Source organism: Dermacentor albipictus, chromosome 4 (genome assembly GCF_038994185.2).
Source record: "Dermacentor albipictus isolate Rhodes 1998 colony chromosome 4, USDA_Dalb.pri_finalv2, whole genome shotgun sequence".
Taxonomy (NCBI): domain Eukaryota; kingdom Metazoa; phylum Arthropoda; class Arachnida; order Ixodida; family Ixodidae; genus Dermacentor; species Dermacentor albipictus.
The window spans coordinates 139,290,332-139,317,506 of NC_091824.1; the positions used below are offsets into that span (position 1 = coordinate 139,290,332).

General features: G+C 44.2%; 1 protein-coding gene across 4 annotated transcripts in view; it reads right to left on the reverse strand.

Moving 5' to 3' along the window:
* Nucleotides 1–5,852: 5,852 nt before the first annotated feature.
* LOC139059346 (methyl-CpG-binding domain protein 5-like) overlaps nt 5,853–27,175 on the reverse strand; it is a 65,169-nt gene continuing 43,846 nt past the window's right edge. For 3 of the 4 annotated variants that reach the window (XM_070537631.1, XM_070537632.1, XM_070537633.1), the window contains 4 exons: nt 19,799–21,392; nt 15,344–15,504; nt 14,369–14,481; nt 5,853–13,812 (listed from right to left, as the gene is read on the reverse strand). In XM_070537631.1, the coding sequence (XP_070393732.1) occupies nt 13,725–13,812; nt 14,369–14,481; nt 15,344–15,504; nt 19,799–21,392 (1,956 nt within the window). In that variant the 3' untranslated portion in view covers nt 5,853–13,724. The remainder of the gene's footprint in view (nt 13,813–14,368; nt 14,482–15,343; nt 15,505–19,798; nt 21,393–27,175) is intronic. The other variant, XM_070537634.1, reaches the window with a different exon arrangement.

Consider the following 27,175-nt stretch of genomic DNA (forward strand, 5'->3'; position numbering starts at 1 on the left):
CCACGCTCACATGAAATCCCATCCTCGTCGCCACTGCTGTAGCGCGGGTAACAACACCAGACACAGCAGGTGCAAGCAATGGAATGGTTTATTGAAGATAGCGTGGCTGCTTTTATTCTGTGCGAATCAGCAAGTGCATGCGCACTTCGTGGTGCGATAGACTGCCTTGCATTGACGCGATACGGCAGGCGACTCCGGTGATTTTTCGATGCCCGCTGGTCTTAGCACAATGTTTAATATACGTTCTCTTTTGCACTCCGATTAGCTGTGCCAAACAGTATTGGCTGCAAGTCATTTAGTTTTCCTGAAAATGTATTTTAAGGATTGGATGCGTTCCCGACTCATGACTTTTTACTGGCCACCTGCGTTTGTGACGTCAGAGACTACACCACCACTGTCGCTGAAATCGCCTCTGAAATCGCAGCTGTCTAGTTCGGAAAGTCTGTAAACGCTCCCTGTGCCTTCAAGAGACATTATCAAATTCGCTTCTTTGGCATTAGCACCAGGTGTAGTGCGTGTTAAGCACGCGTTCTGAGTGTTTACGTTGTGGTAGTGTAGTATCTCACGTCATCGACCCATCGTGACGTCACACGAAGCAGCTATCGGTTTAGATATATCGTTTACTGGTTATTTAAAATTATTGATGAATTTGTAAGCAAATTTAACCAATCTACCGGTGACAGGACTGTCAATGCCATTTGAATATGACAATATCCTAATATGGTTAAAAAAACGCCGAAGTTTCACTTTAACGAGACGGCACATGCACTCCACTGCACGCGACATAATTGACTGTCACAGAACAGCCCTTGAGGTTCACGCAGACAAGGACAGGCTGACGAGTTACAATGAATTACCTAAGGCTTTCTTTATGGCGCGACGAAGTTTCTGTCCACCTAACAAGTTATCCAATGCCCAAGCGACCACCTGGTGGCAACTACAGAGTGATACTTATCCAAACCCGCTAGCGAATCACATATTCTTGCCTGAGATCTATCACGACAGCACCTGAAAGGTCTGCGCTTTAGATCCTCGTACACTAAAATTCTCTAGGAATGTGAGGCAAACACAAAAGGCATTAATCCCGATATTCTCTCGGCGAGGTGAGCCGATGACCTGCACAGCTCCCCGGTCGCTGACCGAATGCGGGCCGTCCAGCAGGCCCGCGAAGCGGCGACTGGCAAGGGCTGGACGTCCCGACGTGGGAGACCTGAGCCCGGGTCATCAGTCTGCAGGACACTAAATAAAAGTTTTTACCAACCAACCTAATAGGCGGCAAAACTTGCATCAGCATGAAGAGTGTTCGGTATGACGAACCAGCGCTTGCCAGAGAAGTGATTGAACCTGCCTTGGCCGACATATTACGTGGCCACAGGGTTGCCTTTTCTTCTGGGAGAATGCATTGGCGGAATTCGTTTATTCATCGCGTAAATAGGCGCCAACACTTGCATCAGCATTGAAAGTGACGCATATGACGAACCAGCGCTTGCCAGAGAAGTGATTGAACCTGCCTTTGCCGACATATTACTAGGCCACAGGGTTACCTTTTCTTCCGGAAGAGCCCATTGGCGGAATTCGTTTATTCATCGCGTAAATAGGCGGCAACACTTGCATCAGCACTGAGCGTGATATATATGACGAACCAACGCTTCCCAGAGAAGTGAGTGAACCTGCCTTGGCCGATATATTACTGGGCCACAGGGTTACCTTTTCTTCCGGAAGAGCCCATTGGCGGAATTAGTTTATTCTTCGCATAAATAGGCGGCAACACTTGCATGAGCATTGAGAGTGTATATGACGAACCATGCAGCGCTTTCTAAAGAAGTGTGAACCTGCCTTCGCGAATATATTACCATGGGCTATAGGCTTACTCTTTTTTTTTTCTTCAGAAAAGCCGGCTCGCGCGATTCGTTTATTCATCACGTAAAGAAGCGGCGACACTTGCATTAGGATGGAGAGTTATGGATATGACAAATCAGTGCTTCTCAGAGGAGTGAACCTGCCTTCGCCGGCATACTGCTGAGCTATAGGCTTACCTTTTTCTTTTCTTTTTTTTTCAGAAAAGCCGATTTGCGCAAGTCCTTTACTCATGCTACAGATAGGCGATAACACTTGCATTACGGTGGAGAGTGATGGTAATGGTGGAGTGATGGTGGGAGCGCGCGCGACGGAAGACGCCGCCCTTCCTTCCCGCTTCCTTCTCTTGCATGCACGAGATTGATCCGCGATCGCCGGCTCACCCTCACCCGCTTTCACTCGCACATACAGCACACGGTGACATTTTATCGCTTTTGGACTTCATACGGCGATGGCGACGCTGACTGCAGAAATACGCCTGGCGTGTCCATATAATTATTATCGCAATACAAAGAGAAATGGATTAGAAAATGTCTACTGAATGGGTCACTTTGCAACACCACTTCAAATTTTATAGAGGGAATGAGGGAAGGATGAGCACAGCACAACACACAGAAGAGTGCTACACATGAGAGTCACTTGGATGGGACTTGTTCCGGTTAGTTTATGAGGCCTATATCAACTTGAAGCTCAATCTCATGTGGAATGAGTAGTGAAGACGATGGAAGACCAAGCTGATGTTGCTCAGTAGCAGACTGCTGAAAGGCGGGCATTGCAAACTATTTCTAGCAGTTTCCACAATCCAGGCATGGAGGTCGAAGCTCTTATCCTTACCGATGCAGACAATCAGCCGCATTAACGTGCCTGATGAGGAACTTGAACAATGGGGATTTTGCACAAGGAGTTAAACCATGACCAGACAAATTGGTGGAAGGCGTAACCCCCAGGGCCACTAGTGATGACAAGATTCCACAAAACGACAGACACGTACTCATTTCTATTCGCAAGAGCCAACCGTCCTCTTTCAGTTGAAACCGCCATTGGATATACTGTACTTAGTTGAGACAGCTAACACACATAAAGGACAGCTTTCTTTGTGACCACATTCAGATATGCTAAGTTTGTAGTCTCCATATCTGAACAAATAGCTCCAGCGCGCATGTTTTAATGATGTAACAAGCTTACACTTACAAGCGAGAATGTTTAGCAGTCTTATTTTTGTGGTTGTAACATTTCGTAGAGGTTTCATGCTAACTGCAATATGGCAGGTAAATGTAACGCACAAATATAAAAGTGCGAGGTCGTGGTGAAACAGCCTCACCAGGCACGTACTCAGGATTCTTTTTTCAGGGGAGAGGGGCAACCCAAGGTAACTTTTTCTATGCAAATGAGGGAGGGGGGGTTACCTTTACTAGTACAAATGTGAAGAATTCCCAATATTTGCCACAAGGACGCATAAACACGAAAAAGAGAAGCAAAATAAAGTGTATTTCACAGGTACGCCTATGAGATACACCTCTCCTTTACTTGACAAACTAGGAAACACATCAAATGGACTGACGCAGGAAAGAAGCGCAGGAAGAACACTGCCAAGGACAAGTAAACAAGCGAAAGTGTAAAATAAAGATTCCTAGTAGCGTTTTCTTCAAATTAGTCCTGGAAGAATTACAGAGAAATATATATATATATATTTGCCATACAATCAAAGTTCTTTCGGATCCCTAACAATACGGGTCGTATTATTATTTGGGAAGTTTCATAACGATGCTTGGACGCCAGCCCGTACAACAACGTAGAGTGCAGGACGCTGCGGTTCTATAGGCGTACTGCGTACACCGCGTAAGGTTGGGAAAACACCCATAGAAGGAACACCTACATAAGTACAGCAGAGAAGTGGCTACGTCAGGCGGCTCGGCTGATAACTGTAGAAGCGTCATTCAAAACACACGGAATCATTCTCCACTTCCGCCGGCGTTTTCTCTACTTCCTTTTAAAATAAAAAGATGCTGATCCATAAACATTTTCACAAACAACGGTTAAATTCGTTAGTTTTCATTTTTCCTTCCTGTTGGGCTGTTGCCTCGGCTCTCACCCTTAGTAGATCACTTATGTTGAATTCCAATGGCGGAGTCGGAGCAGCCGACGTACTCCTTGCGACTCTTGTTTCCAGTTGCCAATTTTGCATGAGAAGTGCTGCACAATTAAGAAAAACCAAGACGAGGTAACGGGCGACAGTCATATTGGTTACGGGTTTAAGGGTTATATAGCAGGGTTTCACATGATTTTCTACCTTATATATATCTAACCCATATCAGGGGTATATAGTCCTGAGGATATGCCAGCGTCGCGGCGAACCATCACTCCAGGAAGTAATGAAGCAAACGGAAAACTTAAACGCAATTTTCTCCGTAACTCGTTCCACGTGCATACAGACCAGTTGACTACAGACTGAATGCCTTTCCCCCCTGGATCAGTCTAAACAAGGAAGGTTGAACTGACAAAGCAACAACGATGCGCGTGACCGTTGCTATAGATGGTGACAACTGGGCATCTCGAGTTAATGGCGCGGGCACCGAATCGATGAGATAACTGGCATTCACACCCCAGATCAGAACTACCGCCATCCAAGGGGAGTAAGAAATGCAGCAAAATTTTGACAACCAAATAGCTGCCAAGTTTCAAGATTGATTCGGCGGCGCTTTAGAAATGTGTGAGAGGAGTGGTGGCGTGGGCGGGGGGAGGGTGTGCCGCTTAACCTGAGGGGGGGGGGGGGGGCACGCCCCCCTCTTGCAGCTGGTACGTACCTAGCTGGCTCTCACAATGCAGTGTCTCCTTCACCACGTTCAATATAAGCTGCAACACAGCAACCGCGGTGATAGGTGCTCCAAGGCTCACGGCGGCGCCAACAGACGAGAAATTGGTTTAATAAATACCGTACCAGTCAACGTCCGATTTTCTGACTCCCTCGTGGCCGCGAAAACGTGCGAAAAAAAAAAGGCAGTCCGAAAAAAAAATGAGTGCATGCCTTTTACTGCCCCAAAGGGCTCAAATCGCCACAGGTATGTCCGGAAAAGCCCCGAAGGCCGGCCAGTACTTACTAGGCATATCGGTGATCGCAGTGTGACAGGAAACGGCGGGTGCATGCGTGTATGCTTCACCGCAATACTTTGTGTAAGCTTCAACGCGTAACACTGCTGTATTGAGGCGAAGCTGAATTTCGGAAACCGGCATTATGCAACGCTTTGTGCTTTCCAAGCTTCGAAGCCAATGGCGAGGATTACAAAGACGGAATCGGCGTCATTGCTGACAGCGGTGAATTCTTTCAATGAAAAAACACGCCCCGAACGGCAAGAAGCTTAATAGCGAACGTCGAAGTAGCTAGGCCTAGCGCTGCCGCGGTGGTAGCTACGGCTGCCAGCGGATCTGCGTGCGAGAGTTCCGGTTCGAGGCGGCAAAATAATCAAAATAGTGGCGGTGGTGGCTTTGATTAATGCCGTTTCGGACTTGCGGTCAGGGCAAATGTTCGGAAAATAGAACGACGAAGGGTTCTTGCGTCCAAAATTTCAGACGTTCTTATATACATCGACTCTATGAGGTACATGGTGGTGCCACGAAGCCGTCCGAATTATCGGGCGTCCAGAAAATCTGTCACTGACTGTAATTGGAATGGTGTTCTCCAGCCTTTTGCATGACGCCTCTGCCGAGCCTTCTTGAGGCTCCTTCAACCACAGAAATTGTGTTGTAGCTCATATTGAACGTGACTGTAGATCCATACAGGTTGAATGTGAAAAATATGACAAACCTAATAAAAAGATCACCCCATTTCACATTCCTAAGCACACGAGCTAATGTTGGCAATACAGATCTCAAGAGTTATGCTGCTGTAATCATTGCATAACCGTCAGGTGCCCTGTTTTGTATTGTAGTCACAGCACACAGTAGATACCTTTGACGAGGTTGACACCAGCCAGTGCATGCCAGTGAAGACGAGAATGTTTGCTTTCCATCTCTTTTTATTGTTGTACTGTGTAAAACAATATAGCATCTCACTTCCAACATTCCTGCCAGAGAAAGAAAAGAACAGAAAAAAAAGATTTGAAAAAAAAGTAACCTTTTCAAAACATGGTATGTGTGCACAGTGTGTGCGCACACAGCGGCATGTGCAGAGCTGGGAAGCCCTATTGTGCAGTTCAATTGCAGTCCATGTGTAAAATTCACAAACAAACAAGCATAAACAGCTGGTTACAAAAACAAAACCACATGCCAGGAGGCTCGACAACCAAGTTCCAACCGACCCATCCCTCAGTTAAAAAAATGCCTCAGAAAGGTCAAACATACGACTACGTACTCGCACATCTCCCAACAACATGCTTTCCTACAGGTTCTTCATCAGTCCTGATGTCAAGTTTTAGGAGTCAGTGAAGAAAGCCGCACAGAGGGTAACCACCTGTTTTGGTGAAGAGCAGAGATTGACTAAAACGAAGCACTGTCAGGACTTGGTTACAAATGGCAATTCATGGCACTCGGGACAGCACTGGTAAAGCAGATGTTAAAAAAGAAGTTATGATAAAAATAAAGCAAGATGACAGTAACTTCTCGCATTTCTGACTCTTGCAGCTTCTATGATCATCACTCAGTAAAACCTTGGTAACAAAACTAAGACACGCGCCTGTAAAAAAAAAAAAAAGAAACATCTCACTACCAGCTGCACTCAAACTTCATGAAAACATGAATGTACTTAGCTGAGTGAAGTGAGATTAGTTTGTTTCAAAGATTGTTTTGATAATTTTGTTTCAAAGATGTGGAATCTGAGCTGGCTCAAACTGGAGAGCCTGCCAATAGCGTAGTAACTGCATCATCATTTCAAGGTGTGAAATAATATGAAGTGGCATGACCCCACATGGAGATGAGCAGACAACAGGGTTGTCCACAGTCAGAGTTGTGTCAACTCATATTGCTTCTGTCTAATGTCCCATACCTACAAAAGATGTTATGGTTTACTCCTTGCCATCACAAACCAATGCTAAATTTTAGGGTAGAAATCATTTCAGGCCACCGGTGCATAGAATATTTACTGCTCTGCCTAAAGAGAGTGAATTCATTATTCAATAAAAGATAAAGCAGATATCACAATGTGAAAATTTCGCATCACTACCACGTTAAAGGCAAGACAAAGTCATTTTCAACAAACCTTTAGCAAGGCAGAAACCTTGTCAGAAATTGAGATTCAAGTTCTCTAAGCAGCTACTACAACAAATGCATTTCCAGCGCCTTTTTTTCACCGGTAGCAGCATGTAACACATTTTAGCAGAAATCACTGTACGTTCACTGCACAGCGTAAAATGGAAGCACCAACACCGAAAATGTGGATGTGGTGAAGAAGTGGTTGCCACTCAAGTGCAGCAACACTGAATGCCAGTGCAACATGTGCGCATTGGTGCTTGTGTCCAACATGTGATTTCCAAATAAGAAAGCCAATACTGAAAAGTGACAGCGAGTTATTTCTCTCTGATGTAGCTGCGAGACACGCAATTTAAAAAATTTGCCGCCAGTGGTGTTGTACAAGGCCTGCTCACTGTGCAGCATGCTGTGTGGCTAACAACTTTACAGCAAATCTAAGACGAAACCATTCATTCAAAACTGATCGCACCACTGGTGTGCTAAGAAGACTACCTTCGACACAGGTCATTTACTAGCAACACTCATTTTCAACAACATTTGCCTAAAGATAATTCGATCTTAATTAAGTACCAAACTTGCAAAATGATGAGCATCAGAGTATTTTTGCTTGAAGGGCAACTCCGGTGATTTTTCAATGTACACTAACCTTAGCATAACTTTGAATATATATTCTCTTTTGCACTCTGATTATCTGTGCCACACGATATGACTGCAAGTAATTTAGCTTTCCTGAAAATAGATTTTTAAAATTTGTTACATGTTCCCGACTCATGCCACGAATGTATGATTTTTTACCGCCACCATGTATTTGTGACATCAGAGTATAGTACATCACCAACTGGGCCAGAAACCATAAAGCTGACTCCTTTTTCTACAACATGACCACCGACAATCATCATTTTGACAGACGAGATAACTGGTGCTTCTTTTCATCATGCCGTAGCACTAAGCATGGAATTTGGGGCTCAACAGCTGCCTTGCACGGCGGTGACAGGTGAAAAGCAAATGGCGATTCCTCAAAGTTCATATCGTCGCTGAAATCGCTGCCGTCTTGTTGAAAATATCAGGAAAAGCTCCCCGTGTAATCAGAAGACATTGTCATCGTTACTTTTTTGGCATTAGCACCACCTGTATTGCATGCTTAGCCCACATTCTGTGTGGTTACATTACGGCAGCGTAGAATCTGATGTCATCGACTCGTCGAAGACGTCACATAAAGCAGCTACCCGTCTCGGTTACAGTACCTCGTTTATTGGTTATTTAAAATTATTCATGAGTTTTTAAGCAAACTGAACTACCCCACTGGTAACAGGACTGCCAATGCCATTTGAAAAGTGACAATATCCTACTATGGTTAAAGGAACACTAAAGGTTACTATTAAGTCAACGTGGACTGTTGAAATACCATCACAGAAACCTCGAAACGCTTGTTTCGTGCCAAGGAGAGACTTATTTTAAGAGAAAATGCGTTCTGAAGCGTCCGCGTACCTCCAGCGCAGTTCAAATCGCCCGCCCTCCGATCGAGGAGTACTGACATCATGGTCTCATAGTGACGTTGCGCCATCGGTGAGTAGAATGGCGTCCGCAGACGGCGCTATGGCTTTTCTGCGCAGAACGCAAACGCGCGCCCAGAAACAGAGCCAAGACAGAGCCGACAGCAGAGCGAAAGCGGGAGTATGGTGGCTAGCGGAAGGAGAAACGAATTACGTCCCACATTACGTCCCACGGCACACGGAGAGTCCGTTTTCGTTAAACTATAGGCTGCGGCGAGCTCGCAGCGTGTTCTGTGAGAAGTGACGAGCCTTTTCGCACTCGCAACAGGGCATAAAAAAGTGCGAATCGACGCAAAACTCGGCCTAGAAACGTGCTTCGCCACAGCCAGGGCTCAATACGACCCAAGCTGGCATGACCCAGATGTCGTTTCCCGCACCGCCACCAGGCGCCGCTACTATACCTCAAACTCCAGCGCAAGACACCCATAAGCTGGTACCTCATTCTATGACGCAAACTTCGACGCTCGTCGCAATGGACCCTGACACCAGAGATTGGCTCGCGATGGTGGGCTCAACTTCAGTGATTTGAGCACCGACGAGCGCGACCTGCTGCTGAGGGCTCGCACTGCCGGCGTCGTTGCGTACTACGACGGCGGTCTCAAGACCGGCTCTCCGGAGTGGGAAAGCAACGAGGGCTTCCCACGACATCACATGGACGTGGCATTCTCGCTGCTTGTTCCAAATGAAAGTTTCGCGAGCCAGCAGAACCCTCACAGCATGACGCAATAACGAAACTACTGAAACTCCAAAGCGGGCGCGGCGCAGAGTCGAGCGCGCAGAGTCGAGCGAAAACGAAACCTTTTGAACACCCATATTACTGAAGGGTAACGTCAAAATGTTATTTTTTCTTAGAATCGAATAGACGTAGACAAGTAACATTTTTTTCCGTCTTATGATCGAATGAAATGATATTTTTAATACGAGTAGTTGAGTACTGTATTAGTAACACAAATTATGAGGAGTCCTTTCGTCATCGGGCTAGCACCGGAATGTCGCTGGGGGGTCTCAAATCGTGTCATGCATTTACCTCAATTTCTTGGTTACTAAAGCTCTGTTCGCGATTATATTGACGCCTTAGACGTTCTAGAACATTGCTCAACCACTTTAACTTCAGTTTCTGGTAACCTTTAGTGTCCCTTTAAAAAGAAACGCCGGAGTTGCCCTTTAAGAGGCTGGTGTTATTAGATGAAAATTTACATTGTAATGCAAAAATGGCTAAACACTAAAGTGACCATACCTTTTGAAAATGGTGCCATGTGGGATAGCAGCGACAGTTTTTACTGTGTGTGGGGACCCTAGGCTCTTGAACACCTCGACGTTTGTGACGCGTCCTGGTGATCGAGTTCCCCACATGACACAAACGACAACAGGAGCCGGTGTCGTTATTTAGCTACAACATGATATGGTTCGAGTCTAGCACCCTCACATGTGTAGCCTTAATGTATTTCATTACTAAGATGTTATTTCAGTAACAAAATGAATTTGTCAGCATCAAAAACAAAGCTGTATATACTACTTTGGCATCCCAATGCCATCACCCTATTCGTAACATGAAGCTGAGCTCTTCAGCTCCTGATACTGAGCTTCACTTATCCTTGCAGTTCATATCAATAACGCCAGAGGTGAGGACTATACATCAATGCTGCGGTCACATATGCCTTATTTTGCTGGCTAAAAATAAACCACACTTTTATGCCTTCTTTTTTTTATGAGACGATGTGCCTTCTATTCAATATATTGGAGTGATGCAAAAGTGAACCATATATGAGACAACAAACGCTCAGTCAGCATATTACGTGCAAAAATTCAGTGCAAGATAAAAGTGGGAAATTTCATACATTTTCGGGAACCGTACGATTCAATTGGTTTTTCAGCTGTATTCACCTACTGTAAAGCTGGTATGAAAAGTTTATGGAGTGCGCATTTTCCAAAAGAAGGCTTTATTACCATGTAGTTTTTGCTTGCAGCTAATGAAAAAGCACATAACTCTGCTAGCTGTATGCGCAAGTCATGACCGCAGACCTAATTTCCACACTGTTTGTCCACACCTTGAAAACATTCAGCTTCTTCCAAGATATCATGCCCCATTAAAATCAGACACCAAATGAACCTCCATGAGAAATATATCTGACAAGGAACATTCCAATTTTCATTCAACAGCTAACAATGATTCAACGTCTGAGCCAAACATACAGATGTTCTACGCAGAAAAATGTCCAAATGTAAAAGCTATTTGCTACATGTTTACATACCAGGCTTGAACCCCTACATTGTGAGCAACTGCTGATTCAAAACAATTTCATTGCTCCCTCTTATATTGATCATGGCTGCAAGCCTCTAAAGTTCACTTGCCCTCAGCTACTTTTCTTTGCCCATGCAAATAAAATTACTTTTATCCCAAGCAGCCGGTAGTGTTTTACTTGAGAACATGCTGCAATTTAGGGAAATTTCAAGGGCAACGTAGAAATGCTGCCAACACCACATTTAAATATCCGCATAACGGCAGAGCTCAAGTACAACTTCTGGCTGCCCCTCTCTGTCACTTTCTTTGGCAAGCCTCCGTAACAAAAAAGAAACAGAAAGAAAGAACACAGGGAGAATCAACCATCTCAAGATTAGTATACGTCTACACAAAAAGCTAAACCAAAAAACAAGCAAAATCCATCACTGAGCATCACTCTGACCACCTTCAAACATCATTCAATCTCACAGCTGGAAAAATGTAAAATGTGAAAACAATTTTTAGGACTAACTGTCCTCAACAGGCAGGAAGTTTATGTGGGGGGGGGGAGGGGATTGAAACAGGGAAAGTGGGTGTCCTGCGATAAAAAAAAAAGCTTAAAAAGAATGACTGAACAAACGACGAACAGCAAACGTCAACAGCAACGCTGTCATATATAATATATATATAATATTTATAATATTTATATATTTATATGTATATATATATATATATATTTATATAGCATCTGTATAAAAAGATCTCCACTCTTCATAGTTTTCTCTAACTCCTTCTCTGTATTCAACCTATCATTCTCTCCAAATCTCTACTGTACAGATGTGTAGCAAGCTCAACCTGTTCTCTACAAGCTACATGTCGAAAGCAAAGGGATGTGGGATTGGAGGTGGGGGATGAACACAGAGTCTTCAATAATGTCTTGGGGAGAACCTACAGCTATGATCGGCTGATACTGATATGCACCAGCTACAAAATATTTTTCTTTTTACACCAGAATTCAAATGAAGTTGAAACACAGCAGCTTGCAACAATGACTAAAATGAAACAAGAAATCCAACTTTGATAAATGGAATAAATTAAGACAATATTAAGCAGGGGTGGCACTTAATAGAGTGGCGCTTATGCAGTTTAAACTCCCTACTACCCTACAACGTTGTTTAATAAAAATAAATAAATGGGAAAACATTTTTAAGTGTTCTTCACAGGCACATCACAAAAATTGAGAAAGACTTCGATGTTCAACAAGAGTACTGAAACAATTTGTCTGATGGCCTGGTAGATGTGCTCATAAGTCACCACAATAAAGAAGTTATGGTAGAACACTCCAACATCAAGAAGACATTTTGCTTGTTGATGCATCTACATAAAAGTTTGCACGAGAAATCCCCTTCATGCCTATGTGATGCCAGAGTAGACACCCTCGACCATCTTAGAGGAGTGACACTACGCACCCTTTCTTATGGTTTGACTCTTGTAGGAGGAATTACTACAGTCCCTGACAAATCTTTAAGACCTGCTCGATCATTCAGGCATCCCTGAGGCACCATACTTTTGCCACTGATCCAGTGCAAAAAGAGAGTGAAATTTTGAGTGCTGCTCGGTGTGGTGCTGAATTTTTTAGTCACAGTATGTGCGCATACAATGTCACAAGCATGCCAGCCGTGATCAAAGTTGTTGCCATTCAGGTTGCTGCCCGTACTTTCATTTTTGTTGGCGAGATTACTTGCCAGCTTTCCCAGTTAAAAACAGCTGCTGCAAAGAGATTTTCATCGATTCGGCAGCAAACAGTAACCTTGGTCATCGACTCTTGTGATGACCGAAGTTTATTATTATTATTTGCAACAAGCACAAGACTGAGCAAAATTCGTTAAATAAATATGCCACAATGCTTGTAATGTACAAACCAAGAAAATAATTTTACTGTCAAAATCCTGCGTTTTCTTACTGCCCCATTATAAGGACATTTTGGTAGACCCCTACGTGTCGGAAAAATCACTCGGCAACTGTATATGCTTTATCACATATGCCACATGGGCAACTCAATTGACTGAGAGCGCCTCAACTCATTTTTCCATAACTTACAGCCACAATGAGCGAGTGCCTGCCCGTGTTTCAATCAATATATGTAGATCAATATATATAAATATATGCAGACGTTCTGATGCCATGTCACCAGCCTCAAAGCACTGCAGTTCTTCTCCCAAGACATTAACGAATACTCCTTGAGGCAGACAACAAATGCAGTTAAGCAGGTGGGGGAACAATGAATGGCTCGGAGCTAAATAGCTAGAACAAGAGGCAATTATACTTCTGGGGAACGAAGCTGCACAAGTATGTCTGTGAACCATCACACTCTGCATGAACTTGAATGCCACAAGCACGAGCCAGAGAGCATGCTTCCTGCTTGGACAGTGGCACCAAACAGCACATTGCAATGCGCTATTGTAATAAGGGGCAAGAGTTTCAACATTCTAACATGGCCCCTCATTTTTTTTTTGTCCTTGCTGTCTTACTCTCTTTCTTAGTTCTAAGAGCATATGAATTTTGACATCTTGTTCTTATCTAGGCTATTGTGTCTCAGTATGCACAGTCCTCAAAACACACTGCCAAGCTCTGTCACCTTTTGTTTGTGGCCAGATGCTGGTTTGACGTTAATCAGTCCATAATGAGCATCAAACACATCAAGGGTAGAACAACTAGACCAAGTACAAAGGCGGCTCTTAGTGTTATTAGAATAATGAAAGAATCCTTACAATTAGGCAAGAGCAATGCCCATGTGGTGCCAGTGTACTATCACCAAGCATGACCTAGCATATGCTTGGGCACAGCAGCTCATTGTGAATGCAGTACATGAAAGGCGATGACAGCAGCAGTAAAAAGTGGAGGTGTGATGGTCAGGGAAGCACGGTGCCAGTCTGTCGGTCCAGTTCCATCATGGCTTCCTGAATGGCATTTTCCAGGTTGCCATTCAGCTTGCGACCCCTGGGCAAAAGGTGGCGAAAATGCTGTTTCATAATAAATCAAGAACTGTGAGGAAAAAAGAAGGAAAGACCCAGCAAGTTAGTAGAGTAAGCACTACAACTACAATGGCACATTGGAATGGTCACATAAGGTTACACAGAGGAAAAAGGAAAAGAAGAAGAAGAAAAAATATGTTAGTCTTTTCTTGTGGGAGGTACAGCCTTTAATAGTATGCTCTTCAACCATTCAATTGTCTGATATCATGACTTTTGTGTTTGATGTTTTTAAACACTTCTCGGCTAAAAATAGCTATCACACTGTTTGCATCTTCTGCCCTCGGGTATGCAACCACTATTCTTGTGTGCAGATCTACTGCAATTAGGAATGGCGGTGTTGTCTTATTTCTGTAGCCCTGTTCCTCTGCCGCTTCGTCGTCTTCCTTGCGTCCACACCTAACTTACATCTTCGGGGTGACTACCTACAACATACATTATGTTTTATTTTTTTTTACCAATATTTGTGGCAGCTGTAGGTTTGGATTAACCGAACATAGAAAGACTTTTCCACACATACGCACCTGCGGTGCTTCTTGCGGGCCCGGTGGTGAGCCTCAAGCCCCTCAGACAATGTCTTCAGCTTCTCTGGCTCCACTTGGGTGAAGGTGTGGTCACCAAACCATTGAACCCAGAGCTGTCCACACATACATGTTAGAGAAAAAATATGGCATGCAGAACATTACTGACCAGATGACAAGATGCTTGAACACACGATGACTGGTTCGGCCAGTGCAATATTACACAAGGATGACAGAAAATAAACAATAAGATTGATTCTTTCTTTTTTCAGTTTCTTTTCCTGGTATCATCGTGTAACCTTATGCTGACTGAACCAGTCAATATGCGTAACTGGCCCAGCAAAATACCGTGTTAACACAATAAATCCAACCAATGCATTATATTCCTCATTGGAGAGTTCTAACATACTAACATACTGACAGACAGCAACTACGATCTGGACCCACTGCTAGGCATTGCATTACATGGAACAGTGAAAGAAAAAGAAATGCATAAGCATGCATAAGACAGTGAACAATTTTAGTCAATATTGTTATGGCGAGATTCTTTTTGGGGCTTTTTCTTTTGACATTGTGTGAAGAAAGTCAGCTGCAACTACAATGATGGTCTTATGGTGAATTGCTATACATCTGTTCTAAAGCCACGACACACAATAAAGAATTGATAACAGCAAAGTTTATTCACTGTCCAAATAACTTTGATATTATAAATCAAAAAGGATGTCTTGGGCTGGAGACGCCAGGCTGAGACACCTTTTCTATGACTGCTGTTCACAGTTCTAATCTCCTTTTTCTTTTGAACCTCCGCCTCATTTTATTTGTTGCGATAAATGTTTGTTGCACAGTGCACTGAATTAAAAAAAAATGAAAGGGTGCTGCAAGAAAGCACAGAGAGCAACAACTTTAACACTTCATGAAAAAAAAAAAGAAAAACAGACACACATAGATGTCACGGTAAACAAAACACAAGTTGCCAACCTTGCCATCTTCGGAGATGATGTGGTGGCCCCGTACTTGGTCTGGTCGCACCAGTTTGCCCGGCCAAGAGGGAAAGCCCTTGCTCTGGCCCCACACCAAGTCCCCAATGTCAAATGTGCGTGGCTGTGGAGGCAGGGGAGGAGATTCTCGTTCGTCCTCTGCTTGTAAGGAGAAACCAGGCAGAGATTCCAGCAACAGAAATGCCAGGAAAGGGTGCAAGCAAGAAACATGCGAGGCTGCATGCTTTTCTACGCATCAGGGCAGTTACCTTTTCCCCAGTGAGCATTTGTTAAGCATGATGAAATGAGATTGCTGCAGTTAGATAACTTTGCAATGAATAATTCATAGTACTTGAACAGTTAGTAACAGAACACAGTACAAAGATCACATGAATACAGCACAAGCCCACATATAACAATACCATCTGGAGCTAACCTTTAGCTGCTATTTCTCAGCGCCCACAAAGCTTTGCAAGAAGTCTATGAGACAGCTATCCACTTATAATGACATGATGACCATCTCAATTTGGTTTTAGCAAATACAATTTGCCATAGCATGGCAGCGTCGACTAGCCCCTTGTCTCACCATTGACTGCCTTAGGCTTCATATTCGCAGACTGACTGAAGCATCTTCTACCAGCCAGAGGCTTGTCCTACGACCACATCGACAGCTTGACAACTTAGAGAGTCCCAATCGGGTCAAGACAACCGAAATACACCTAAATCACCAATTTAAGCCCATAAGTGCAGTGCACATCATTGTTGGGAATACGGTGTCTGTTCTGCACTATATTCATCTCTTTTATCGGTAATATCTAGGGAAAATCAAATTATAACAATCTTGTGCTGTAGCAAACACATTCTGTGCAACGCTGGTGTTTGTTGTATCCACTACATGTACGTGTATGTGGAGGACAACTCTTGAAGACCCAGGAAATACTAAGAAAGCTAATTCATTCTACTTATGTTAATTCAACCCTGATGAGATCAACAAAGGTGATCTAATTATCCGGTAGGTCGAATTAAACCCGATGAAGAAAAAATTCCGAGACACACTGGCCATACATCTGACGGTATTTAGCCAATACTGACACACTCTTGAATCAAACACGTGCCCACTTTCTATGTGTCTAACTAACGTTATAACTCTTTACCCTTTGGAAACATGTATTGGGCCCGTGCCGCTATGTGAAGACATTGGCTCTGGTCAAATGTTGGGAAGTGCCTGACATGCACACTTGTTTGCATTCTCCGGTTATTAGCGTTGGTTACACCATCTCTCGGCAGTGTTTTTCAACTACAAATTGTAGTTTTTGTTGTCTCCAGATGAGGGCAACCCTTTTTCAAACACACTTGAACGGATTTTCGCGAGCAACTGTGGTGCGTATTTCTGACCAGATAGCCACGTTTTCTGCCCGGCCATTTTATGGACTGAACTTGCGCAAGTTTAGTGAATCCAATGATGATTTTAGTGCCAAGGAGGACTATGCACCGCCTTCAGATGTCATCAAATATCGTCAGATGACAGCATGTCAGGATACACAGACTGTGACGACCCGGGAAGTAACGGTTCATGCAATGATCCCCTTCATGTGGTGTGAGTGGCTGGAGACTACACATTCAGTGTTGCCAACCTCCAAAGCCAGCTTTTCCCTAACTTGAGTCTAAAAATTCCCTACATTTCCTTAGATTTTTTGCTAGGTGCAGTTGTTCAGTTTGCCAATGTGTATTCTGCATACAAAAATATTCTGTTATGTAAATAGACTTCGAAGTTCATGTTTATTTCTAATCTCAATTTGAAATATTTAAATAAAATTTTATTGGACTAAAGCAGAAATTATGTTGCAGTGCAAGTTAGTTGAAGAACACAGCCTAGTCTTAAGTAATTCACCAGAGAATATGTCAACAAACTTATAGTTTTCTCAACATGCAAAACAAGACTTTCACAGAACCTTTTGGGGATTCTATTGAAGATGGACACTCGACCTCTCTTACAGAATGTAACAGTGCCAGTGCAGTGTGCCACTTCAAGAAACCAACTTAAAAGATGCGGGATAAATTTTGCTTCTTTGTCATGTACTAGTCTGCTGCTCAGTGCCAAAACCACCTTGTCGTTCTCGGCAGTATAGTATGTATCTGTCAGCTTACACCGATATTTGCCTTGCTGCTTTCTTCGGTGTTGCGGCATACGAAAGTTTCGCAGGTGACAAATCAAAATTTCTTTCAAAGTGCTCGGATATCCACAGCACAAGAGCAATAGTGCAAATCAGTGCTTTGGTAAACAGCCCAGGACATCCACACCCTGTAGTTTGCTTGGTGTGATGCGTTAACTAAACTGCAGTGCGATAAGTCATGCTTCGCATGGTAATGTGATGGTAGCTTGTGGTTACTGAAAACACGCCTTTACAGCAGTGGCTCCAGATATTGGTTGTTATGGGGTCGCAGCAGTGCTTCCCTCTTAGTTAATTGTTTCCCTAGATTTAGCCGAAATTCCCTATTTCATGAATAACACAAGAGTCCTAAATTCAGAGAAATTTTCCTAGAGTTGGCAGTACTGCGTACACATCTTTTCAAAGCGTCAAGAATATACCCTTCACAGTTACTAGTAATCCTGGCTCAAAAGTTGTTTTTTCCAATCTTCACGGTGAGCTTGGTTATTTTCAGTTGTCTTTTACCAATGAGCGTATAGAAGAACCATAAAGAAGTGAATCGGTGAGCGATAAAAAAAATCGCAAGAGTGGATTCAATGCAAGAACAGTTGCTTACCACACTGTGCTCAAGTACCGCTGACAGCCAAAGGTACCGAGACATCTTCCTCAAATAAATCCCCTAACATGTTTGTGTACCAGAGCATTTTCTTTCTGCATGGCACGCGAAATATGCAGAATGACTTTTGACTGGAAATACTGCAAATTGGGCAAAGGCTTTGACTGCAAAGGGCTAAACAAAGCAGAAATCCAAATGTGCACCTGATTTATTAGCAGGAAAATGGCCAAGGGTTTAATAATGTGATGTACAATGGCAGTGGTCAGTTCTCTAAAGTCAGCTTCGCTGCAAAACGTGATAGAGCATATGAATACCGTTAAAGTAGTTTCGGTTTTGTATCTGATTTCACTGCACTAGCAATTCTTGGCCCAACTTTTCTGACAAAAGGAAACAGAAGAAAAAAGAAAAAGCACGTGTTAGAATCGGGCAAATACTGTTATCAGACATTGTGAGCTATGGTTATTGCTTGAAACATTTCTGACAGCAGCCTGAAAAAGGGCGTTTTCTATGGGAGATAACGTGCTCAATGCATTCACTGCCCCAAAGCTCCACCGAGACAAACGCTACCACTTAAGGGGTCGCTATTAGTCAGGCAGGTGCATGCTGACTGCTCATGTTTGAATTATCTGGCAAAGACCAATTTTAAGATTGAAATAACGAAAGTTTGGGCTTGTAAAGATGCACGGGTGCTGGTCGGGATCTTCAGGCAGAATTGAATAATAAAAAAAAAATCGAACTAATCAGAGTTGAATTAACGGAAGTCTAGTGTATTACAACTGCATAATGTGAATCATAATGTGAATCAACAATGTGGATTACATCCATATTCGTCGACTAGGAAAATAGTTCATAAGCACAATGAGTTGAAAGAACATTTACTACAATCAGGTGTACCTGTCCAGGTAAACTAGTAGCTACAATAGAGGCTGACACCGCCGTGTTGCTACAACTAAAAATTACACAGATAACTAATTTTTGAAATAAATAAAGTTAGAGTTATATGCCTAATGGAGGAAGCTATGTCGGTGAGTAGAAGCGCTAGAGCTCGGGCTTGTTGGTAATACATTATAAGTATTCCAACAGCACACACACACACACAAAAGATGAAGATGAGAAACATGCAAACAAAGAACCATTAAACATGAAGTTCATTGAAACTCATATCTTGCGATGACATAATGACAAACTCACATGGGAGTCACTATAGAAGCAAGAGAGAGAGAGTTCATGCGGGTTCACAATGTGTTAGTCCGGAATCAGTGAGTGGTGTTGCGACATGGCTAGTCAAGGTACCTTAAAATGCATGTTAGTTCTTGAATACTTTGCAATATTTTTGAAGTATTCTTTTTTCTTATAGTTTCCCTTGCAAAACGATATACAGCAGGGAAAAATTATTGTGTGAAGTCAGCACTATGTTTCTCTCACCTACCTTCCCCCCCTTTTTTTTCGTTGTTAATGCAATCACAGCCCTCCATTCCACATGAAACATTACACTGTATGTGGAGATGGGCTGAATTCACCACATTACTAAAAGGGACGAGAAACCCCTTGTAATCTCCTTAAGTGACATTTTAAAACTGGTAAAACTGAAAACTACACAGCTGTCTAACTGTATGAAGAGGAATTTTGATTACTAGAGGCATTAAAAAAATGCACATTGTGCAGTCACCTACACCACTTGTCAACTCACCAGCCGAGTCATCTCTAAACTCATCCTGGGTAAGGAAAAGCAGTTCCCGCCTTCTACGCTTCGGGTCCTTCTTGGCCTTCTGCTTAGTAACACTGCTGACATCACTCTCTAATGACTCCACACAGGTCATGTTTGTCCGCTGCAACTCATGACTGGACTCCACTCCTGAATCCCCACTACTGCTCGTCCCCCCCATTGAAGGCTGTCCTTCCCCCACCAGGGTCTCTTCACCGGCACACTCATGCTGCCTCGGCTGCAGCTGGCTTGAGTCCACTGAAGCAGCACAGCCGGGGTCGTCACCTGTCCCTGTGCTGGACGATATGTGGCCTTCCTGTTCAGTTCCATAAGCAGCCCACTCAAAATGTGCCCGACTCACTTCATGGGTCGGTCCTGCTTGGATGGGAACGGTGGATGACACTGATGGGCTGCTTTCGCCTGCTTCCACAGAGAGGCTCTGCACCCCAACACTGTGCGCATGTGTACAGTCATTTTCTGAAGACACTGGCACATCCACATTTGCAAACGCTGGCACATCCATGTCCATGTGTGCTGGAAAGCCCAGACTGCCAGGCCTTCGCAACTGCTCATCTGCCTCATCTTCGCTGGCCGATAGATTGGCCTCGGCTGTTGTTGCTGTTGTAAATTCCACTTCGTCATTGAGGAACCCTGTCTTGCACTCCTCCGCTGACAGTTCTCTTTCAGCCTCAAAACACATTACTGGAGCATCAAGCTCTACATCTGAGCTATCTTCAGCATTTGTTGTACCACCATGCTGCATTACCATTGATTGTTGTGAAGGTTCTATGGGTGCCATAGCTGTAATGAGCTTGTGGTGGTCTGACGCCATCTGTCGTGGTGATGGTAGTGGTGGAGATGGCTGTGATGTTAGCCGTGAATCAACCTGTGGATGCAACTGTGATTGCAACTGGGGCTGTGTCTGCGGCTGTAAATGTGGCTGTAACTGTGGCTGAAGCTGGAGTTGAAAGTGCGACTGCACTTGAGGCTGTAGTTGGAACTGAGGCTGTAGCTGAGGCTGCGACTGCAGCTGAGGCTGTGGCTGCAGCTGAGGTTGTGGCTGCAGCTGAGGCTGTGGCTGTAGTTGAGGTTGCGGCTGTAGTTGACGCTGTGGCTGCAGCTGAAGTTGACGCTGCAGTTGAGGCTGTGGCTGCAGTTGAGGCTGTGGCTGCAATTGAGGCTGTGGCTGCCGTTGAGGCTGTGGCTGCAGTTGAGGCTGCAGCTGAGGCTGTGGCTGCAGCTGAGGTTGCAGATGCTGCTGGGTTTGTTGTATGGTTGGACATCGTTCCTGCAGCACAGTGATGGGCTGTGGCTGCGCTGTGACAACATTGTGCATGGGCATGCCCAGCAGACCCAGGGATGGCATCATGCCCATGACCAGCTGTGGGGGGCTCACAGAGGGCAGGGTTCCATAGTTGAGCAGGGGCGCCGACTGGACGACGGGGCCTTGCCCGGCCGGGAACACTGTCACTGTGGGCAGGCCTGCCTGTTGCAGACTTGACACTGTCAGGCTCAGCATATTCACTGGCCCCTGGCCCACTTCTGCCACTCCACACTTGGCTTTGGAAGTGCCATCATCCTGAAAGACGAGACATGAAATCACTAGTCAGTGTGTGAGTTACAACTTGTAGATCATGAAAAGCAAGCTAACATGCAAGGTACAGCAGCAACCACACATTATTTTGTAAGAAAGAAAGGTATTATTATATATATACAACCAAATGACAACTAGACAGTGCCTATAGCCTTGCATAACAAACATGTCATATGAACACAATTGTCTATTAAATACACTCTCTTCATGAATGCCAAGTGTACTTGCACATCAATCTCGGTGTGCTATATCTTCACAAGACCGAAAATGAATCACAAGGTATGTGTTACATCTGTGTAGAGTGTGGCAGAAAACAAACTGATGTGTTTGTTTACCATCCCTCAAGTGGTACATTGCTGTGTCGATCAAAGTGTTGACAAGTAAGTACAAGAAACAAGATTGCTGCCATGAGCGAAATAACCATAAGGAGAAAGTGTCTTTCCATGAACTATCACTGCAATTGAATCAATGCGATAATTATTCCCACCACATTACTCAGGATGGCACTTAATCTGAGTAGAACTCATTGAAAGTACTGTGGAAATGCGTTATCTGTACAAATTTAAATGCAAGCAAGCAGAACCCTGATCAAAACTCCAGTTATGCATAACTACACAAACTGTGGCTTGCAGTCACTCTGTTGCCAGTTTCTAAGCATGGTGAAGTTCCAAATGTATGTACTAGGGCTTGAATTAAGCCATGGCTACAAATCCAGGCAAACATAAAAACTCAACAATGCATTATGGCGGTTTCTGACTAGCTGATATCTGAATGTATGCTAACAGTACATGCCAGCAACATGGAAAGAGGTTTTAAAATCTGAAATACTATAAATTTCATGCCTATTGTCTGATCTCAGTTCTAAATTACTCCATTTCTGTCTAAGGCAAATAAATGCCATGTGTGGCACACAAAAAATTTTTAAAATAGAATGGCATTTTAAAGCATCTGCTGAGTGTGAGAGACAGCACGTGTGAAGAGCCAGAATGAGTACAAGCAAATCGCACAGTCCTAAAGGGGCTTGAAGCACTTTTTAAATTAATTACAGAATAACATCACTATTATGTCGCTTCACGAGTCTTTTGCTGTAAATATGTTTCAAATCCTTCAAGCGCAAGTGAAGTTAGACATGGTTATCAGACTGATGAGCAGCTATCTTTCTCGTTTCATTTCCAGTAGTGCGCTTTACACAGAGGAGACGGAAAAGGGACACAACGTAGCAATGACCCACTGGCCCCTCCCAAAAGTTGAACATCTTGGTGGTAAGATGGCTTGAGCAGCCGCAGTAGCTACGGTACACTTTAATTTCTCGGAGGCCATGCAAAACAGGCACAGCAACGTGCACCTATTGTGTGTACACAAGCAGTGCAAAGATGGAATAGTTCTGTTGTTTTGAGATTGCAGACATGTATAGTTTTCAGTTATTTACCTTAAATGGGCAATAACTGCATTACTAAGAATGTTCTCAGGGTCACGAAATCAGCGAATAGATGTGGGTCCAGCTGCTTGCAATGACGCTGCATGATGATATAGTGGAAGCAAGAGCAAGCGAATTCACTGCTTTTGATAAGAGACTGTAAATTCCTTGCTGAATGCAATGCAGTATTATTTGGTTCACAGGTTCACAGAAGCATCATTAACAGATTGCCAATATCTTCTTTTATTTTGTTCAAAATGTGTTTCAGGGCCACTTTAAGCCATTTGGTTGAACACAGCTGGTGCTCTTCATCATTTCCTTTCCTACATAATGTACTAGAGCACTTGAGATAGAAGCAAGAGTGTTTGTATTGTGAAATATAATGCATTAAACAGAGTTAGCCATCAAATGTATGTCAGTGTAGCTTTGTATCACCTCTTTCAACCATGTGCAGCTCACACTTTCACATTAAAAAAGCAGCTGCCAGGAAAGCCAGTAAACCTTGTGGAGGGCCATCTCCAAGTCACTTCTATGTATTTCAGTATTCAAACAATTTTCCTAAATGTTACCGTATATACTCGTGTAAGGGCCGCACTTTTTCTTCGAAAATTTTGCTAGGTGCGGCCCTTACACGAATCAGGCCGATTTAGTACAGGCAGTACAGGCCAAAGGTCTGTACTGTTTATGCAACAGTAGCAGAGTGCAAGAGTCACAAATGACATGCCAGAAATGTTTTTATTCGGATTCCATTTCGCTGTCCTCGTTCTCGGAGGAGCTCGCCTCGGCGTCCGCGTCTTCCCAGAGACGGTCATCTTCGGTGCCGTTCATGGAGTTCGAAATTCCCGTTACCTTGAAGCTTTTAGCAACTACTTCTACTGACATGGCACGCCACGCATTCAAAATCCATTCACACACCTGTTGGAGCGACGCCCGCTTCAGCCGTCCTGTAGGGGTCTTCTCGTGGACGCCTCCAGCCATCCATTCAGAGTAACATCGGCGAAATTCCACTTTGAATGGTCTGTTGACGCATACGTCGAGCGGCTGCAGCACACTCGTCAGGCCACCGGGAATGACGGCCAAGTCCGTACGAGTTGCGGCAACTCGGTTCTTGACGCGGTCGGTCAAGTGGCCCCTAAAGCTGTCCAAAACAAGGAGGGCTTTCCGTTGTAACAGCCCTCCAGGTCTGTTTGCCCAGACGGTCTTAATCCAGTCAACGACCAGTTCCTCGGACATCCAGCCCTTCTCTTGCGCACGTACGACGATTCCCTGAGGGAACTTCTCTTTTGGGAGAGTCTTCCTTTTAAATACGACGTACGGCGGAAGCCTCCTGCCGTCTGCCGTGATGCACAACATCACAGTGCACCTTTGGCGTTCTGCACCAGTCGTGCGCACAGACACACTTTTCGCACCTTTTAAATCCACTGTGGTGCTTTCCGGTGCATCGAACCACACAGGTGTCTGGTCCGCATTCCCAATTTGGGACAGGTCGTATTCATGCTCCCTCCTGAGAGCATTCACGAAGCGATGAAACTTAATGACGTGGTCTTCGTACTCGCGCGGCAGTTTTTGGCAAATCGTCGTTCGGCGCCGAATAGAAAGCTGGTTACGGTTCATAAACCGCGTAGCCCAGCCCCGACTTGCCTTGAATTGTGCCGGGGGTATTTCCATGTGGCGAGCGATGCTGAGGGCTTTGACGCGTATCATGTCAGTCGATACGGCGTAGCCGTCCCTTCGTGTGTCGACGACGTAGTTGACGAGCTCGCTTTCGAGTTGCGGGTACTTGCACTTTTTCCCGCGAAACGCCTTTCGGCTCCTGTTAGTAGCGGCGAGGGCATCTTTCTGATTCATCCAGTAACGCACGCGCTTCTCATCGACGTCGTACTTTCGTCCAGCTTCCCGCTTCCCGTGCTCCTCGGCATAGTCAATCACTTGCAGCTTAAATGCTGCAGTGAATGATCTCAGATGCCGGCCCATCGTCCGTCACGTGCGCTGGCTTCTGCAGGGTTCACTACAACCAACAAAGTGACACCGACGACACCGATCTGAAGTCGCGCTGCCAACGTATCGACACGATGCTAGGAACGATGCCAACAAAGAGGCCGCACAAGGCAAATATGGCGGCGCGCTGTCAACAGCGTGGTCGGCGCGTCGGCGGAAGTAGAATAAAAGCGGAAAAGCGTGCAGCGCCATCTGGCTGTAAATGAACTAACTACACTTTTCTGGCGGGACATTTTGAACTTTTGTTTTTTTTTTTTCGAAATATCCGCTTTCAAAGTTGGGGTGCGGCCCTTACACGAGGGCGGCCCTTACACGAGTATATACGGTATTTAAACCTTCACTGGTTTCCAAATAAAAAAAGAATGTTTTTTTTTCTTGTACCATTAAATAAACCACATGCAACTTTAATGCCACAGGCTATTACAATGCCCAATTCCTACTTTGCCAATGAAAGCTGCTGAAACAAGCTTCATTAAAGGTGAATTCTTTCCAGAGTTTCGAACAACTATGAAACAGGGGTAAACAGCAGAGCATGTCCAGGTGGGTGCGTAACCAATATGAAACATGCGCATCCAGTCAATTTCCAATGAAGAAATCCATAATGTGTTGCATGATACACGTTTTTGTATTTTCTGAGCATCAAGGAACTATGAAGTGTGCGGTTTGTGTAACATGGACTAGCCTTCATTTCAAGATATTTCGGAGCATACACGAGGAGTCAAGAACATGCCGCCATATAGAAAACCCTTTTCAAGGAAGCATTCTTGAGGTAAAGTGGTAAGATGATAGCACGGCGCCAACTCTAAATATCACTTAAGATTGAATTTCTCAACCAACAAAGTTTTGGTAAGCTTTCAAAATTACAGTCGCTTAATTGGCAGCACTATTGCAAAGTCAATTTTGCAATGAATAATTGACAGTGAAACAAATTTTTTTTTTCATTGCAGATAACAAACCAAGTGTAAAAAAAACTTATTTGGGCCAGCTTTCCATCAAGACCTAGCGTAAAATACAATAGAGCCTACTTTCCATCAGTCTGAACCATCACCCTGAAACATGAACACTGAGCACCCTTTCTTTTTTTGTTGAAAGGTGCGAGGAATTCCAAAATATGTCTTTCCCTGTAATGTCTATATGGATACACTGAAAATTGTGTCAACACTTTTCCAAGCCAGCCATCTCCAGCACGAGTGTTTATGTAAACTAATGTAGCAATCAAGGAGTGATGAACCTAGGACCCCACATCACGAGACCGATGCTTTTCTACGGCACCATGGAACCAGACGGAAAAGTTTGCTACTATACAGGTTCTGTATCGGCTGCTGTTACCCGTCAATACAGTGTTATGGCTACAGTGAAGGGCCCCCTCACTACAGTCACTTCCTGAACATTATGTACACCTCATGCACTGTAAGAATTAATGTTATGCGAAACACTTTGCAGGTAGCTATCCTATCCTCATTTGGGGTTCTGCAAAGTCTTACTAGATGGCACAAAATATCTGTGCAAGGCAGGGTGCCTCAATAGTACCGCTTCTTGGCATTAATGGTGGTGATACGTTTGCCATTGTGGTACACCCAAGGTACACCCACCGTATATCTGTGCCGTTGCAGAAATTGCAAGCAGTTGAAATTAGCTCTACTTGACCCTTGAATGTATGCCATGCTAGCTGAAATCCACTCACAGTTCACCTGCTTTTGCTCTGTCAAATTAGTCTAGGCTTCTTGAAAAATGGAAATTCATTGTTCCAGGCTGAAGTACTATCTCTGGCAGAACTATGACATCCCGATATCCCATAGCATTTGCCCAGATGTAGAAGTTTTATTCTAAAACCAGTTACATTAAGAGACACGTTGAGCCGTATCTGGGTCGCCATCGTTGTCGTCGCGGGGCTGCTCACAGGGTGTCACCACCTTGAATGGCAGGGCTGCTATCGAGGCGCTCTAGTGTAAGGCAAGCAATTGTGTGCAACGACAGCAAGATGATGGCGTCAAGAAAGTCTTGATGAGGATGGTATGATGGAAATAATAGCATAATGATGACAGTCCGATATTGATGACAATTGCACAATGACAATGCCATGTCGCCCCATTGGTTGTACTCTGACATCACTGATATCCTGGACTGATCCCAAAGGTAACGTACCGTGTAAACCAGACCCACCTAAAAGGTAGTGCTATGTCACATTCACACAGCATCTCATAGCACTAGCTGCCACGAAGGAAGGAAAGAAACTGGCATGCTCTTTCTACAAGAAGGTTGTTGCTATGTGACATGACGCATACACCAATCATCTGAAAATGTTAGCTGGCATGAGAAAAACAGTGGCAAGCTTCACTAGACCCATGCATCT